Source organism: Convolutriloba macropyga, chromosome 1 (assembly GCF_964194025.1).
Source record: "Convolutriloba macropyga chromosome 1, txConMacr16.3, whole genome shotgun sequence".
Taxonomy (NCBI): Eukaryota; Metazoa; Xenacoelomorpha; order Acoela; family Convolutidae; genus Convolutriloba; species Convolutriloba macropyga.
In genome coordinates, this window is record NC_134468.1 from 67,552,994 (window position 1) to 67,570,758 (window position 17,765).

Below are 17,765 nucleotides of genomic sequence, written 5' to 3' on the forward strand. Positions count from 1 at the left end.
TCGTGAGCGCTTTAATGAAGCACGGCATTTTGTAATTCATTTTGTAGTTTGTGTTTAGGTTTTTTTTAATTTCAGAGATCTATATTTGATTATTTTTTCATTTGGTTAACAGTTAATTAAAAAATGTAGATGAAGTCGGGTCGGAACAGCATGTGCGAACGCTTATTAATGAGCCTCATTGTTAATATATAACTTCTCTCGGCGGTTTTGATCTTGTTGGTTATTTACTAAATCGGATAGCTAAAGAGATTTACTCAGCGAAGCAATTTGGATTGAATATCGAATAACGATCTCAGAAATGGGAAGCTTTCCGCTTGTGCTTTTTAGCTTAGAGCTCGCATAAAACTTGCACAACCGCGAGGCACGTGCCATTCTTTAACTATAACATATTTTTTCATAAAATGACGCATGCTCTGTAAATTGGGCGAGCATATCATACTAAATGAGACAAACGGAAACGATCTCGAAAATGAAACGGGATGAACCTGCAAAGCTCATTCTAGGTGGGTGTTATTTAAACTATGTTTTAGTTCGTCTCAGTTACAAGGTCTAATGCTAAATGGAATTTTTTGGTATTTTATCTTCCCATTCAAAAACAGTAGTATGCTTTCTTATCAAATCAAAGAAACTCATGACAATGATACCTAACATGGATCATTTTACGAGAAAATAATCATTTTAGATCACGTTTTTTTCCTTTGTTTCCTTCAGTGGGTTTTCAGTTTCTCAATGGGGTTCATAAAAATGTTGATGCCATTAATTTGATGATTATGTTTTTTTTAGTTAAGCAGACTATGTGTCGACTTCAACTCAAAAGTTTTTTTTGAAAGCCGCTGTTTAGATAAAACTGAAAAGACCAAAGTTTTTTTTACTCTTTAATTTATCTTGTTAGGTACTGAGTATTCACAAAAAACTTAGCTTTAATAATCATAGAATTATTTGTGGTTCCTGCGTTGTCGCGGCGGAACTGCTTTAGGCCTAGAGTAGCCTGTTCTCAGCTGTCCTTTTTCTTATTATTCCTCCACATTTCAGAATGATTTTTTTAGACTTTAAAAAACATTTTGTAGTCCTATTGCACTTCCTCGCGTTGACAAAACAATAATCTGTTAAGACTTTAAAAATAAATTTTCGAAAAAAGTTTTTAAAACATTACCCAATCTTAATTTTTTCTATGATCTCTAAGTCAGTCTTACTTTTGACAATACCCCCCTTTTTCTACGACCACCAATATTAATCCAGTTAGCGGTTTAATGTAGCGGGTTTATTGTCGTTATGACTTCGATGTCACGACTTTTCATATATCTTTTTAACTTTTGTTTTTTCATAATTTTTGTTCCCATTGAAATCTTATCACATTATCTTATCACGTTTATCATATAATTGAAAATTCTCATTGTCTTAGAGATCACGTTCATTTGATCAATGATAAAATTTTCAGGGAAAAAATTTATGTTTCAAAAGCTTCGTCACTTTTTAGTCACACTTCTCTACTGAGTTTTTGGTTTTTGCTTCTATGTGTTCCTGTTTTCATAGTCACACGACTTATTGTGATGACTTATTTTTACTTTCACAATGACACAAACATTTGCCTTCCCATTGAGGCGCAACTTATTACAGATTATTATTCATTGATTTCAGCTGAAAGCTATTGAATTTAATGGCTTCGATACTTCAGATGTTCTCACAGCATTAGTTGTTTTAATATATTTGATCATATTTGTTTGTTTTTCAAAGTCATTTTGATAGAAAAAAGGATCCCATTGTTGTTAAAAAAATTAATTGACACTGGAAAAGTTTTTACGGAGAATTTCATAAGATAACGAAATCGACCCTTTTTGTTCTCAATTTTTTTTGAAGTAGCTATTTTTCCCAGTTTTTTTCTTCTGAGAGGTCTCATAAGTTTTTGAATAAGAATTTAATGAAATTTTTCAATGCTGTCAGCTTATAATTCATAATCTCAAAAATTATGATAGTTCTCTTCAAAATTTTGAATCATTTCAGATTTTGTTATTCTCCTCAACTTCTAATTCTCCTAAATTTATCTAGATATTTTTTGTTAAATGCTAATGGTTTTTAGGAGGTTTGAAAACATTTGGTTTAAAACTTTGGTTGATTTTCGAAATTAGCGCCAATTTTTCTTCTTTTTGTCAACTTGTTACACAGTCTCCTTAATATGAATTCTCAGCTGCTTTGTAGTAACAAAGAAGTAAAATTGTGTTGTTAAATTTTTATCTGGTTGTATTTTGACGTTGTTACTAAGTTTAGATGTTGATTTTTTGTGATGATTGTTTTGTTGTTTTGTTGTTCGTTTTTTTTGCATCCCGTAGTCTTAGTAATGGCCGATTTCTTGAGTGCTGTAATGAGGCAGGGCATTTTGTAATTCATTTTGTAGTTTGTGTTTAGTTTTTTTTAAAATCAAAGATCTATGTTTGATTATTTCTTCATTTGGTTAACAGTTAAGTAAAAAATGTAGATAAACTCGGGTCGGAACATCATGTGCGAACGCTTATTAACGAGCCTCCTTGTTAATATATAACTTCTCTCGGCGGTTTTGATCTTGTTGGCTATTTACTAAATCGGATAGCTTAAGAAATTTACTCAGCGAAGCAATTTGGATTGAATATCGAAGAATGATCTCAGAAATGGGAAGCTTTGCGCTTGTGCTTTTTAGCTTAGAGCTCGCATAAAACTTGCACAACCGCGAGGCACGTGCCATTCTTTAACTATAACATAATTTTTCGTATAATGACGCATGCTCTGTAAATTGGGCGAGCATATCATACTAAAGGAGACAAACGGAAATGATCTCAAAAATGAAACGGAATAAACCTGCAAAGCTCATTCTAGGGGGGTGTTATTTAAACTATGTTTTAGTTCGTCTTAGTTACAAGGTCTAATGCTAAATGTCATTTTTTGGTATCTTCCCATTCGAAAGCAGTAGTATGCTTTACTAACAAATCAAAGACACTCATGACAATGATACCTAACATGGATCATTTTACGAGAAAAAAATCAATTTAGTTCAAGTTTCTTTCCTTTGTTTCTGTCAGTGGGGTTTCAGTTTCTCAATGGGGTTCATAAAAATGTTGGATCTTTTCCGTTTGTGCCCCCCCAGCTTAGTGGGTGCATATTATTTGCAACCCCCAGACGCACGTGCAATATTTTTACATAATGATTTACTATGTAATGACACGTGCTCTGTCACTGGGGGGAGCATAACGTACTGGGGGGCACAAACGGAAAAGATCCAAAATGTTGATGCCATTAATTTGATGATTGTTTTTGTTTTTATGAGTTAAGCAGATTATGTGTCGACTTGAACTCAAACGTTTTGAAAGCCGCTGTTTAGATAAAACTGAAAAGACCAAAGTTTTTTTTACTCTTTAATTTATCTTGTTAGGTACTGAGTATTCACAAAAAACTTAGCTTTAATAATCATAGAATTATTTGTGGTTCCTGCGTTGTCGCGGCGGAACAGCATTAGGCCTAGAGTAGCCTGCTCTCAGCTATCCTTTTTCTTATTATTCCCCCACATTTCAGACTGTTTTTTTCATGAGCAGCATTGCTCTTTTTTCGTGACTTAGCTTTGGTAACTATCTCTAAAAAAGAAAGTGTTAGGAAATGAACAATCAGTTTGTACGCCTTTTTTATTTTGATTCCTCAAATTTTCTCTTAACTATCAGAAGTCAAATTTTTTAATCCTGCTCTCAATTCATATGTTACTCTTATATCCCGATGAAAAATTGTTTTTTGATATTTTAGATCAATATTTTGCGAGGCACAGTGAATTCCAATCCCCTTTGTTAACACTGTCTTTATCTGAAAATTAAATTGCATCACATTTAAATAAAAAGCGATATTGACACTGTTGACTGGTTGCTGATTTCTTGTATTTTTTAAACATCTGATGGGTTTTGAAACATCCCTATTCAACTGTCAACTCTATAAAATTCTTTTGCAGAAACTTTAATCTTGAACTCTTAGTGTTTCAAACGAAGTTGCGTGACCCTGCTAACTATTGTTTTTATGACATCGATGTCACGCCATTTCATATTTTTCTTTAATTTTTAGTTTTTTTCGTATTTTTTGTTCCTATTGAAATCTTATCACATTATTTTATTATTCACATTTCCACTTGTCCTAGAGAATACGTTGAATTGATCAATGACAAAATTTGCAGGGGAAAAACTTATGTTTTAAATAGCTTCTACACTTTTTTCTCTCACTTCTCTACTGATTGTTTGGTTTTTGCTTCCATGTGTTCCTGTTTTCATAGCCAAACAACTTATTATGATGACTTATTTATGCTTTGAGATTGAAACAAATTTTTGCCTTCCCATAGAGGCAAAACATATTATAGATTTTTAATTATTGATTTCAGTTGAAAGCTTTAATGGCTTTGATACTGCAGGTTTCCTCAAAAATTGAGTTGTTTTTCTATATTTGGTCATATTTGTTGTTTTTCGCAGTCATTTTGTCAGAAAACAGAATTCCTTTGTTGTTGAAAAAATTGCTTGACAGTTGAAAAGTTTTTACGAAGAAGTTCATTAAAAAACGGCCTCCACACTTTTCGGTCTCAATTTTTTTGAATTTGCTATTTTTCCTTGTTTTTTCTTTATGAGAGATCTCATCAGCTTTTGAATAAGCATTTAATAAAATTTTTAAATGCTTTCAGTTTATAGATAATAATCTCAAATATTATGATATTTCTTTTCAAAATTTTTCAATGTTGTCAGCTTATAGCTGTTAATCTCAAAGATTAAGCTATTTCTTTTCAAAATTTTAAATCTTTTCAGATTTTGTTATTCTCCTCAACTTCTAACTTGTTCTTATCATTTAGAGGTCCCCTCCGCTTCCTTGTAACTCAAACGTTAACGTGTTTGTTGATTTTATGACGCAGCTTATGTTTTTTGTGGGGCAACATCCTTAGTCATAAACAATTTGTGAGTGATCATTATTTGTGTTTTTTTTCTCTTTTTTTTGTGTAATTGCAGATCCCAATTCGCGTAATAACAGATCCGAATGCTTTTCAAATTAGGCCCAAGTGAAGATATTTAACCTTTCAGTATAATAAAGATATTTAACCTTTCAGTAAAATTTTGCAGTCTTATGGCATGGAGTCGCTGACTTAGAGTGCAGTAGGCTTCCTTAGTTACCATTAACTGAAACTATCTAGAGCTTGGAGCAGACAGCTAATAGCTGTTAAGACTTCAAAACGGAGAACTTTTTGAAATTTTGTTTGGAATATTAGCCAATATTAAACTTGTTTCCATGAACCCTAAGTCATCCTCAATGTAAACAGGACCCCCGCTTTTTTACTACTGCCACTAAAATTGAAATAATTAGCTGTTTTATCTCCTAACTGTTGCCTGTATGACATCGATGTCACGACTTTTCATAATTTTTTTTGTTTTTGGTTACTTTTTCTTAAATTTAGTGCCGTTTGAAATCTTTTTACATTATCTTATTTTTGACAGTTCCCATTGGCTTAGAGAAATCGTTCAATGAATGAAAGATAAAACTTTCAGGGAAAATCTTATGTTTTCAATGGCTTTGACACTTTCTTCTCTAAATTTTCTACTGAGAAGTTGGTTTTTGCCTGATTTTTTTGTTGTGTTCATAGGCAGAGGACTCATTGCGATGTCTTACGCATTTCCTATGATCTACAAACATAATTGTTTTCCCATCGAGACATAACTTAGCGATTCATTGATTTCCGTTGAAAGCTTTTGCATTTAATAGCGTTGATTTTACGGGTTTTCGCTAGATTTTCGATTTTTTTTTTTTTTTTGAAGTCATACTCTTTGAATAACAAGAATTCCAGTGCTGTTAAAATTAATTTACAGTATAGAAACTTTTTATCTGAAAAGTTCAATTTAAATGGCTTCGACACTTTTCTCTCTCATTTTTTTAATTTGCTGTTTTCGCATGTTTCAGTGGTTTTGTGTATTCGTAAAATGCTGAGAGTTCCTATAGGCATCTAACTGAGGGTTGAATTAAAGAAGTTACTCAATTCAGCAAGTTTAAAGCATAAAGCCCTAAACTTTACGATTTTACTTTGTTTTCAAATTTTCTTTTAAAATTTTAAGTTTTTTGCACTTTTTGTCAATTTGTATATATTTCTCTTCATAGGTAGTCCAAATCCACTTCCCTATACTTCGCATATTGGCGTGTCTAATGATATCACGTCGTCACTGATGGTTTCTGTTGGACAATACGCGAATTTGCTCTTTTTGCATGTTTCTGTGGTCTTTGTGTTGTGCATGTGTATTCTTAAAATGGCGAGAGGTCTTATAGGCATCCAACTGATGGTTGAATAGAAGAAGTTACTCAATTCAGCAAGTTTATAGCATAAACCCTTAAAGTTTACGTTTTTGTTTGTTTTCAAACTTTCTTTAAAAATTTTTAGTTTTTTGCAATTTTTTTCAACTTGTATATAATTCTCATCATCGGTAGTCCAAATCCACATCCTTAAACTTTGCATATTGGCGTGTCTACTGATATCACGCTGTCACTGTTATTTTTTGTTGGACACTGCGCGTTGCTTTAATAAAACTTTTGTTAGTGTTGAAATTTGTGTTCATTTTTTTCTTCTTTAAGCACATTTCCGTAATAACAAATCGCAAGGATTTTCAAATGAGGCCTAAATGAACATATTCAATTTTTCAAAATGATTTTAACTGAAATAGTTTAAATAGCGTTTCAACCAAAAAAAGCAATATTCAGATTACATCGAAAGATACTAATGGCTTCAATGATTTGTGTTTTCGCAAATTGTTAGCATTTTTTTTCATTTTTTCTTCCCATTTAGTCTGTTTCTGAGGTTTATTCTAACCGAAGACAGGTGCTATTGTTTTCTTAACGACTTTTTAGTAAATTTATCTAGATATTTTTTGTTAAATGCTAATGGTTTTTAGGAGGTTTGAAAACATTTGGTTTAAAACTTTGGTTGATTTTCGAAATTAGCGCCAATTTTTCTTCTTTTTGTCAACTTGTTACACAGTCTCCTTAATATGAATTCTCAGCTGCTTTGTAGTAACAAAGAAGTAAAATTGTGTTGTTAAATTTTTATCTGGTTGTATTTTGACGTTGTTACTAAGTTTAGATGTTGATTTTTTGTGATGATTGTTTTGTTGTTTTGTTGTTCGTTTTTTTTTGCATCCCGTAGTCTTAGTAATGGCCGATTTCTTGAGTGCTGTAATGAGGCAGGGCATTTTGTAATTCATTTTGTAGTTTGTGTTTAGTTTTTTTTAAAATCAAAGATCTATGTTTGATTATTTCTTCATTTGGTTAACAGTTAAGTAAAAAATGTAGATGAACTCGGGTCGTGACATCATGTGCGAACGCTCATTAACGAGCCTCCTTGTTAATTTATAACGTCTTTTTGGTGACTTAGCTTTGGTAACCATCTCTAACATAGAAAGTCTTACGAAATGAACAATCAATTTGTACGCCTTTTTATTCTGATTCCTCTAATTTTCTCCTAACTATTAGAAGTCAAAGTTATTAATCCTGCTCTCAATTCATATGTTACTCTTATATCCCTATGAAAAATTGTTTTTTGATAGTTTAGATCAATTTTCTGCGAGACACAGTGGATGCCAATCCCCTTTGTTAACACTGTCTTAATCTGAAAATTAAATTGCATCACATTTGATTAAAAAGCGATATTGACACTGTTGACTGGTTGCTGATTTCTTGTATTTTTTTAAACATCTGATGAACATCCCTATTCAACTGTCAACTCTATGAATTTCTCTTGCAGAAATTTTAATCTTGCACTGTTAGTGTTTCAAACGAAGTTGCGTGACCCTGCTAATGAATGATATGAACTCTGATGTACATTTCAAACATAGCTACGTATCTCTCAACAAATGACAGATTTTCTCACTGACTTCATTAGAATCACAATCTATACAAAATTATATAAAGATGAATTGAGAAACTTTGCTGGTTCTGCTAGAGAACTTACTTCGGGTAATCAATAGATCAAAATAAATGTTTTTGATATGAATTCGTCAGAATGTTGTCTTATCACATGTTAACTGCCACTAAAGGTACGGTTGCGTATTTAAATATATGCTCTCTTCACTATATCTGGTAGGAACAGTTTATTGAACTCCGGAGGTTGCACTTTTTTATTAGAGTCAAACTCTCTTAACGATTATTGTTCTCGGATCTTTTCCGTTTGCGGGGGGAGGGGGCAGCACAAACGGAGTCTCACTTCATCAGGTGAGAACGAACAACACAAACTGTTCTTAAATGATTTGTAAAGTATCATTCAATATGACTTGTTGCCGGAAAAAATGTTTGTGCTATCCAATCAGCTTTAGATTGACACATTTGGGTTATACACAGCGTTGTTTGGATTATACTGAAGGTGAAACTGAAAAATTTCTCTTATTAGAATGGTTTTCAATGCTGTAACGCACGTGTTATTTTGCATGCATGTGTTCAAAAGTACATAGTGCACTCTACGAGAATACAATAAACCGTGTGGCTTCATATTGAAAAATCCAAACGTTCGGCTTATTAAAGTACACCTTTTTTAAAAAAGAAATGTGTACCAGATTATCGTTTCCTGATAATTTATCCAAGTGAAAACTGTTTAAGGGAATACTAAATCATACTATTTGTGCTGTGTGTTTGAGTTTCATATAGATTTATTTCTAATTTTGTTTTAAAAGTTGTGGATTCATTTTTAGCAATGTCAATTGATTTAAATCCTAAAACAATCTATGATGAGCGTTTCGGGCAACTTATTCAGGAGACGAAAGACATTGTTGGGAAAAACAATATTCAGTCGAGCACACCATCTACACCTGAAAGTGAACAACTGTCAACAAACATTGTCAAAGTTTTTGTTCACCTTTTCTCAGACGGATCTCCTCAAAATTGGCAAAAATTGCAGAAATTTTTGCAGTATTTAGTCGATGAGAAGGTTGTATTCAACAATGTTACAGAGCAATTGGAACATTACACGTACAGGCTGCTGTTTCAACTGGAATTTTCGAGCGCTGAGTTTTTACAGAAGAATTTTTTGGCTGATTTGAGGCTGAAAGTGCACAAGATTTTCCCCAAATTTGAGTTTGTGAAACTCCTCAGCGCTGATGCATTTGTGGATTATGAATACAAACGGCAAAACCGCTCAAACGCAACTACGACAAATAACCTAGAGGTAAAAAAAACTATTGAAAAAATTAGTTTTACTAATAATACGGGTACTAATATAAACTAGTAATTTTTACTGTAATTTAATACTATATTTCTGATAGATTTACTCCCGGCAATTCACCCTATAGACTAATTTCAAATGAGGAAATGACTGCTTTTACTAATAGAAATAATATAAAATTTCTGCAAAAACAATCGATTAGCATTTTTATTCCGACCCCTCTTGAGGGGGAGGAACTATATACTCAAATGAGTTTTTTTGTTCAAACCTTTTTGGCCGATCGATATAATCATCGTAGAGAGTTGAGACTGGTATCATTGGAAAGATCGTCCAGCGTAGAATGAGGAATTAGAAAGATTTTATTATTTTCGTTTTTAACAGGGAGTTATAGAGCTTTATATTTCTGAGAAAAGTAGAGCGAATTCCGTTGTAATTATTCTCATTTTCCGAAATTATTGCTTAAAACTTCGTCAATTTCGCTAAAAATTGTCAAAGTTTTGAAATGAAGAATAGTGTGGTTTATTTTAATTTTAAAGACAGAAAAATACTGTCGACTTCTATTATTTAAATTTTTTGACAAAATTTCTGGCTAAATATTTCCAAAATTTAGCATTTTTCATCATAAACAGCACCAAATAAGCTTCTTTAGTCCACTTTGATTAGTTTTGCCGGAAGTACACACCCAAACACCATTAACACAGTCTTTGTAGACTCAAAAGAGGGCTATTCCTACTTCAACTTCCAATGACAGTTCCCTGTAATTAAAACGCTGCCGTTTTTGCTAATTTTACTCTTTGATTATAAAAAACGCAGCACTTATTTGTGATTTTTTAATTTACAAATTATGTTTATTTATAACAAAAGAAAAAAATTGTTCCTAATGGACGAACAGCATTGGCAGGGATAGTTTTGGACCAATCTTGGACCGTTACAATCTAAAAAGAATTCGGATTGTAATCAGTAGGTCTTTTTTTTTTACAAAAGATCGTTTTCTATATTAATTAAAGAACAGAACATTTCAAACCAAAGCTCGTTAGTGATAGATCCAATTCGCTTCCTAAGCAGCCCCAAGTTAATGCACACACTTTTGACTCTTAATAATGATATTTTATGGTCATTTTGACTATTAAAAATTTTAGAATTTTAATTACATTATCGCTTATTGAAACTTGACTCTTTTTTCTTCTCAGTTTGGTCAACTTGTAGCTTAGTGTCAGCAAAGAAATAATGCTTCTTCTTTCTGCTCATTGAAAAAATCTAATATCTCTTGCGGTTTTACGCCTTAAATTATTTTTTTCTGGCTTTGATACAACTAGCTTTCGCGTTTTTTTCATTTTTAGGTTTTTGACCATTTTTCACGTTTTCTAGTATTGTTACAGTATCAATTTATTGACAGTTCACATATAATTGGCGTTCAAAATAAGGCACAGTTCACATACAATTGGCGTTCAAATTGGCATTCACATACTTTATTTGCGTTCAAAGTAAGGCACAATTGAACATATTAAATCTTTAAAGATATAAATTATGGTTTTAACGGATTCGACATTACTTTCATGACAAATTTAATTAAATTTTTTAATTTGGTCTTTAACTGTTTTTTCGAACTTGTCGTTTTAGTCATATGAAATTTCCTGTATAATGATAAATTTCATTGCCTTTTAATGGGAATTTTGTTCTTTTTATTATCTATTTGTTAGCTAGTTTTGTTTAATACAGATCAAATTTGACAATTTTGATGCCAGGGGCAGTTGTCAAATAGGATTGTTGTCACAAAATTTTATGTTTTCAAAGGAATCGTAATGACTTTACTGGCTTCGAGACGGGTTTTTCACAAACAGATTTTTTGTCATATTTGACGTTCTTTTTGTGGACGTAAAACATATTCCGGATAATTGCAGCTCTCAAGGGCTTCCTTTGGACGAATGTACGAATTTATTTAATTAATTCATTTTGTAATTAATGGAAGTAATGGTTTCATGACTTTGGAAGTAATTTTTGTTCAAAAAAAATCAAAGTATTACTCAATTTTGTCTTTTTTTGCCTACTTGTTACCTAGTCTCATTAATGGGAGGTTGCATTCTAATTTATCGGTGGTCGAAAAAAGCATGGCTTCGAGAGCGTTTTCTGGCAGGTTTCAGTCGAATTTTTGTTTGTTGTTTTTTTAATGTTCTTTTTTAACCGCAAAAAAATTAAATGAGGAGTGGTCTTAATGCCCTACTATAGAAGCATTGGTATTAGTGCATTGGGGATATGTTAAAGCTATGGGATATGTTAGTTTATATTGGTTTTCTTTACGTTGAAATTAATTTTAAAAAAAAATTGGCGAATTTTTTAAACTTACTGTTTTTGTTCTCTTTTGTCTCATTGCTACTAAGCCTTATTATGGACAGGTCCCATATCTTTTATGGTGAATTACAAGTCATTTTGTTTAGTTTCAGTAGTTTTATCCGACGCTATATTGATTTTGTTATTAGTTTTTGTTTTTTAAAACGGATATTAAAATTTTGATGTAATTATTGCTTGTTGCTGTTTTTTGATGTTGCTGTTCATCTTAACTCGATTTCTTAATATTAATGTCTCATCAATCTAGTGCATTTTTTTTACTGCATTGAGTTATTTGCTTTGGAGGCTACCTTTTCGTTCATAGTTTTTTAAATGAAAATTACTTGAATTTTTGGGTTTTTTTATCTGTTCCTCATTTGGTAGATAATTATGCCAAAATTGTGGATGAGCGGGTTCGGAACCTTATGTGCGATCGCACAATACCGAGCTTCCTTGCTACTTTTTATTATCGTAGCTTAGAGCATAAAAGTTGATCTCCGAGGCAACAAACGAATGATGAACCCTGTCTTAAACATCGTCAAAAAATTACATCGCCGGAGAGCCATTTGCTATTTTTTGGATATTCGCAACTCCAAAATTTAAAAATTTGTAACTGAACAGATCTCTGCAGAACGAAAGATTTCATATCCTTGTTTTTCACAGAAGCCAAAAAACTAAACAACCAGATAGTTTTTCGCTAATAAACACACTGATACGAACGAAAATCAATTAAAGCTAACCAATGCCCATATCCAAAAATTAATCGTTAGTAGTCGTTGCTGAGCAATGTCAAAGCAATGCCGAGTTTGATCGTTCTTTTTGAGACTCTTTGTCTGTGTTCTTCGGATCACTGTTTCTCAGACGCTTTCTTTACTGATATGGAAAAAATTTTGCAGAATTTCGCATCTCAGACATTTGCAGTCCCAGTTAACAACTTTTCCAAACGTGTTTTATCCTGAAACTTTGCAGCTACTCAGGTTTTATCTCAAAAATTAAGAAAAATATAATTTAGGAATTATTGTGAATTTTAATATATTAAAGTTTAATTTCAAATGATATAATTCGACTCAAGGTACAATATAATTCAAACTTATCAAATTACATCGACTTGAGACAAAATAATTTATTTTCATTTCCAGTTTCTGCAGAATAAAATGCAAAATTGCTTTGTGATTAATTCCGTTTGAAAACTGGGTACAGAAATACTTAAAATGAATGAAGGCTTTTCCGTTGAATAGTTAAGTTTTTGCAATAGATTTACTAAAATTTTTTCTACTCAAAGTGGACTAATGGGGATCTAATTTTAATTTAAAAAACTTTCTTTCAGCAGGATGTAAACTAACATGGCGCTCGTAAAATTTGATAGAGAAGGATCAATTGTTCTGAAATGTAGCCAGAAAAGTAGATGTTACAAAATTTTTGCTAGTTGACCAAGCTTTCTATACCAAATGTGGCCTTTGGGCATAAGTTTTTATTTTTAGGACTTACTTTTTGGCTTGTGTGGTTTTTCTCACCTATAATAACAACAAAGATGCTCGTTTGAAAAAATCGTTACACAAACAAACTACTACTTGAATTACATAATGCATGCCTCATTCCAGTGCTCTCTCGCTTTGCAATTACAAAGACTACGAGAAAAAAACAAACAAGGAAATAAGCAAAAGCAAATTTCGCGGCAAAAAAGCAATATCTAAATTTAAATGCACCTAGTAACAACGTAAAAATACAATCGGGAAAAACCTTAACTACACTAATTTACTTTTTCCTGGCTTCAGAGCAAATGGAAATCATATTTTTTGAGACTGGGTAACAAGTCACAAAAAGAGGAAAAAATGAGGCGAAATTAAAAACTCAATCGGCATTTTTTAAAATAAATAATTTCAAAAGTACGAAAAATCAATAACTTTTCATAAAATAATTCTTGATAAGTCAACTAAAAAGTCATTACGAAACCAATAGGGCCTGTCTTTGTCTACACAAGGTCATCGAAACGGCCTAAAAATGCTGAAAACTTAAAAATTACAAACAATTTGCGAAAACACAATTTTTTGAAGTCATTAAAATCATTAGCTATTTTCTGAATATTATGTATTCTTATTTCAATTGTTTTTTTAAACTAATCCAGCTAAAATTACACTGAAAGAGGAAATAAGTTTACTTGAGCCGAATTTGAAAATCATTGAGATCAGTTATTACGCGAATGTGCTAAAAGAAAAAAAGAAACCCAAATAATGACAACTCACAAAATTATTATGAAAATTTTGAAAACGTAGAATATCATAAACTTTAGGATTATTTGCTATAAAACTACCTGCATTGATTAAGCTTATGAGACTGGTCAGCATTTGACGGCAACATAAAGAATGAAAAAACAGGCGAAAACAGCAAATTCGAAAAAAATGAGCGATAAAAGTGTCGAAGCCATTAAAAAAAAACGTTTCATCAAAAACGATTCTTTTTTCAATTGTTTTTTTGACATTAATAGAATTCTTTTCTTAACAGTTTGACTTCAAAAAATCAACAAATATGAACAAATATATAACAATCACGAAGTTTTTGAGAAAACTCGCAGTATCAATGCCATTAAATTCAATAGCTTTCAAAGAAAATCAATGGATACGCCAAGTTTTGCTTCAATGTGCAGAAAAAGTTGTTTGTCTTTCGAAAGTCATCAATAGGACATCACAATATGTCCTACAACCATGAAAAAAACAACAATTACAAGCTAAACACAAAAGTTCAGTAGACAATTTCATTGGTTTGAAACACAGCAGGATTTAATCCAATAGCTATTCTCTGAAAAAACTGTCTGTGATCAAATGAACGTCTTCTCTAAACCAATGGAACTATTAATATTAGGATAATATTGTAGGAATTCAACAGGTGAAAATTACGAAAAAATTATCCAAAATTTAAAAAAAAAACGTGAAAACTCGTCGCATCGAAGCTTTAAAACCAATAGATAGAAGATAAAACCACCAACCAGACTAATTTTGGTTAAAGTAATACTGAAAAAGGCACTGTCATTACTGACACTGGCTCAGAGTTCTTAAAATTAAATCTGAGGTTGATTAATGTTCAAAATATGTTTCCTGAAAATTATTTTAAATTCCTGACAGCCATTAGCTGTCCACACTCAAAGCAAAAGATAGATCCACTTAATGTCCACTAAGACGTTTGTTACAATTTTAGTCATCGAGTCAATGTCACAGGAGCCTAATATTTTAGTAAAATAACATGATGTAAATCAGTTTTTCATTAAAATTTACGAAAACTCAGAGTCGAAGCAAAAAAATATGAGCAATTTTTTGATAACAAAATTTTTGTTCATGGCATCTTTTGACTGTAAATGACGTTTGTCATTAAACGAACCTCGATATGAAAGGTGATTAATCTCTAAGTGACGAGAAATACAAAAAAAATACCTTTTTTTTTTTTAAAAAAAACAACTCTGAAATTGAATTTTTTTGATAATAAACAACTCTATGAGACCAGAACTAGACTTTTTATCGCCTTTCGTCTATTGGCAAAACAAAACAATTTATTTTTGTAGGTTCAATTGTAATTTTGAATTAATATTTTTATAGAAAAAATCCTAATTGGAACAAAAATTACACAAAACAACAAAATCATGCCAAATATCACGTATTCTCACAAAAGTTTAAACCTCAATATCTTCTCGAAAAATACGCAACTCAAAAAAATCTGTTTGATTTCGAATTTCACGATGGATCAGTTTTTTAATGATACCACTCACATTCCTCTGCGATGAATATATCAATCGGCCAAAATTGACTGTACAAAAAAAACCCATTTGAGTATATAGTCCCACTCACAAATGTCGAATCAATTTGAACCGTAAGCTTTTCCCTCAATACTTTATTTGATTCAATAAACGTATTCACCAAGCAAATAGGAACTATAAATGTTAAGATAATCTGATAAAATTTCAAAGGGAACGAAAATTACGAAAAAAAACTATCCAAAAACAAAAAAACTTATAAAAGCTCGTGGCATCAAATCTATAGAACCAATATTTAGAACATAAAACCGCCAACCAGAATCAATTTGGTTAAAGTGATACTGAAAATGGCACTGTCATTACTGATACTGACTTACAGTTCACGGAAATAAAGTTAAGGTTGGTTTATGTTCAAAAAATGGTTCCTAAAAATTATTTTAAATTCCTGACAGCCATTAGCTGTCCACACTCAAAGCAATAGATAGATCCCCATAATGCCCACAAAGACATTTGTTACAATTTTAGTCATTGAGTCTATGTCACAGGACCCTAAATGTTTAATAAAATAGCATGATGTAAATCAAATTTTCTTTAAAATTTAGGAAAACTCAGAGTCGAAGCCAGAAAAATATGATTAATTCCTTCAAAAATTTTTGTTCATTTGGCATCTTTTGAATCTAAATGACGTTTGTAAATGACGGAACCTTGATATGAAAATTGATTAAACCCTAAGTGACGAAAAACAAAAAAAAAGTAAAGTTTTCGAAAAAAAACAGCTCTCAAATTGAATATTTTTGATAATAAACATCTCTATGAGACCAGAACTAGCCTTTCTATCGCCTTTCGTCTATTGGCAAAACAAAACTGTTTCTTTTTGTATGTTCAATTGTAATTTTGAATTAATATTTTTTCAGAAAAAAATCTTAATTTGAACAAAAATTACGCCAAACAACAAAATCATGCCAAATATCACGTGTTCAAACAAAATTTTAAACCTCGATAACTTCTCGGAAAATACGCAATTAAAAAATCTGTTTGATTTTGAAATCTACGATGGACCAGCTTTTTAATGATACCACTCACATTCCTCTGCGATAAACCTCGATATCTCGAAAAACACGCAACTCAAAAAAATCTGCTGGATTTCGAATTCTACGATGGATCAGCTTTTTAATGATACCACACACATTCCTCTGCGATGAATATATCAATCGGCCAAAACTGACCTAACAAAAAAACCCATTTGAGTATATAGTCTCACTCACAAATGTCGAATCAATTTGCGATGAATATAATAAACATCTCTATGAGACCAGAACTAGCCTTTCTATCGCCTTTCGTCTATTGGCCAACCAAAACTGTTTCTTTTTGTATGTTCAATTGTAATTTTGAATTAATATTTTTTCAGAAAAAAAATCTTAATTTGAACAAAAATTACGCCAAACAACAAAATCATGCAAAATATCACGTGTTCAAACAAAATTTTAAACCTCGATAGCTTCTCGGAAAATACGCAATTAAGAAAAATCTGTTTGATTTCGAAATCTGCAATGGACCAGCTTTTTAATGATACCACTCACATTCCTCTGCGATGATTATATCAATCGGCCAAATTTGACTGAACAAAAAAACCCATTTGAGTATATAGTCCCCCCACAAGTGGAGTCGGAACAATTGATTGTAATTCCATGCACTTTTCTGAACATCTTTTGCATATATCAGACTTGTTGATCACGTTTTGAACTCCTTAAGGTCGTTCAACACTTTTCGAATGCTTTTTAATGAAGTTCTTATTGCTTTTGAGGTGTTTTCTGGTGCAGTATTAGTATCTGTGGCGGTTGTTTGATTTTGTTTGTTTTGACGGAAATCGAATGTTTTTATGTTCTTTTTGATGGAAATTGATTAATATAGGCCAAAGTGAGACTAAAAGGATAAACCTCAATATTTAGTAGGCCAGCTTTGAAACAAATGAAGTGTTTTTTTGTTTATAGTTGGTTCTTCAACCACTTTTTATTCTTTACTGGGTATTTATTTTCTGTGTATGACTTTGGTCTCTTTTGGTTGTCATCGATTGAGCACGCATGATATAACAGTTTTAAAGCATTTATTGCGATATCGCAAGTTTTGGGAGAGACTTTGTAGAGAAAAGTGTCAACGCATATTAATATTTTTCTTAGTCACTTTCCTTTTCTTTTTTGGCTTTCTTGGTCTTTATTCTTTTCTTTATTTTGCATAACATGTAGCTTTTGGATTGAATAGAAATGCTAGATCTGCTATTGTAAGATCTGTAAGATCTATTGTAAGTCAACATTTGTTCCGCTTTGGTTCCTGAGAGCGAAAGCAATGGTAAAACCTAGCTTGGCTCACGAACTTAGTTATGACTTTAACCTAATTCAGAGATAAATCAGAATCTAATTCAGAGTCTGAATTAAAAAATCATTGTCTGATTCAGAGTCTGAATCAGAATATTTCAGAGTCTGCTTCACAGTCTGAATCAGAATATTTCTGAGCAAAATGCGACAC

The 17,765-nt window shown here is 31.7% G+C and overlaps 1 protein-coding gene across 1 annotated transcript in view; it reads left to right on the plus strand.

The window, feature by feature from the left end:
- Positions 1–427: 427 nt before the first annotated feature.
- Positions 428–17,765, plus strand: part of LOC142341841 (dynein heavy chain domain-containing protein 1-like) — a 37,810-nt gene continuing 20,472 nt past the window's right edge. The window contains exons 1-2 of the mRNA XM_075393105.1: positions 428–503; positions 8,706–9,178. Of these exons, the coding sequence (XP_075249220.1) occupies positions 443–503; positions 8,706–9,178 (534 nt within the window). The 5' untranslated portion in view covers positions 428–442. The remainder of the gene's footprint in view (positions 504–8,705; positions 9,179–17,765) is intronic.